Source organism: Myotis davidii, unplaced genomic scaffold, assembly GCF_000327345.1.
Source record: "Myotis davidii unplaced genomic scaffold, ASM32734v1 scaffold89, whole genome shotgun sequence".
In the NCBI taxonomy this organism is placed as follows: Eukaryota; Metazoa; Chordata; class Mammalia; order Chiroptera; family Vespertilionidae; genus Myotis; species Myotis davidii.
In genome coordinates this window covers 4,978,122-4,979,096 of record NW_006300372.1, presented here as the reverse complement: position 1 = coordinate 4,979,096, position 975 = coordinate 4,978,122, and the positions used below count along the sequence as shown (strand labels likewise).

At 59.8% G+C, this 975-nt stretch overlaps 1 protein-coding gene across 2 annotated transcripts in view; it reads left to right on the top strand.

The window, feature by feature from the left end:
- Positions 1-975, top strand: part of DPYSL3 (dihydropyrimidinase like 3) — a 106,009-nt gene that overhangs the window by 43,576 nt on the left and 61,458 nt on the right. Inside the window, exon 1 of one of the 2 annotated variants that reach the window (XM_006777017.2) lies at positions 678-810. The exons of the other annotated variant lie outside the window; for it this stretch is intronic. Within the exon in view, the coding sequence (XP_006777080.1) occupies positions 772-810 (39 nt within the window). The 5' untranslated portion in view covers positions 678-771. Of the gene's footprint in view, positions 1-677; positions 811-975 lie in introns of those variants that run through there. 2 annotated transcript variants of the gene reach the window in all.

Below are 975 nucleotides of genomic sequence, written 5' to 3'. Positions count from 1 at the left end.
TTCCTTTAAAACATATTATTTTGTTAATATTTTAAAATTCAGAAAAACAGTTGGTATTAGCTGACACGGTACCTACCCCTCGCAGCCCTCTGTGAGTGGGTTGCTTAACATTTTCTGATTCCTATTCTCTTGGTCTCAGGATAACAGCGGCCCGGACAGGCTGCACCAAGTCTGGCCAGTCCTGGGCTTTTCAAGGGTTTGTACCGGCTGTTTACACACCCAGCGACCAGCAGAGGCAGCGCCCAGCGCTTGGCTGTAACAAAGGCGGCGGCCACCCCCTCCAGCCCGCGAGGTGGATGGAGGGGGAGGGCAGGTTCTGGCAGGGACACCAGAGCTGTCACCTTTCAGAAATGCGGGTGGGGACGGGGAGAAATCCGACGGCGAGCTAGTGGGAGGCGCTGGCGCGTTCCGGAGCTGGGCCCTCGAGGCCAGGAGGGCGACAGCAGAGCTCCCTTCCTTCCCCGGGACTGCAGCATCCCGGCCCGGAAAAGTCCCTCGCGCCCCCTGGTGGCTGTGGAGCGGCCTGGCTCCGCCGCACAAGCAAGTCACCAAAAAAAAAAAAAAAAGGAAGAAAAAGAAAAAGTGGGTGAGGCAGATGCAAAGAGGAAAATCAATAGGGATAAGAGAGAAGAGGGAGGAGTCGCGGATCAGCCATTCCCATTCTTGTCTTACGGGGTCCTGATCTCGGGGCGCTGTGCGCGGAGGAAGGCGCGGGCGGGCAGGAGCCGAAGCAGGAGGGAGGGACGCCGCTGCTCAGCCACCGCCGCCACCATGTCCTACCAAGGCAAGAAGAACATCCCGAGGATCACGGTGAGTCCGGGCGCCGCCGCCTCCCTCCCTCTCTCGCCGGGTCCGCTGCGCTAAAAAAAAACGCCCGGGCGTGAACGCGAGTGGAGGAGGTTGTGTGCGGGGGGGCCGAGGGTGAAAGGGGGACCAGGGAGATTTACTTTTGTCTCTGGCAGCCGCCGCGGGAGC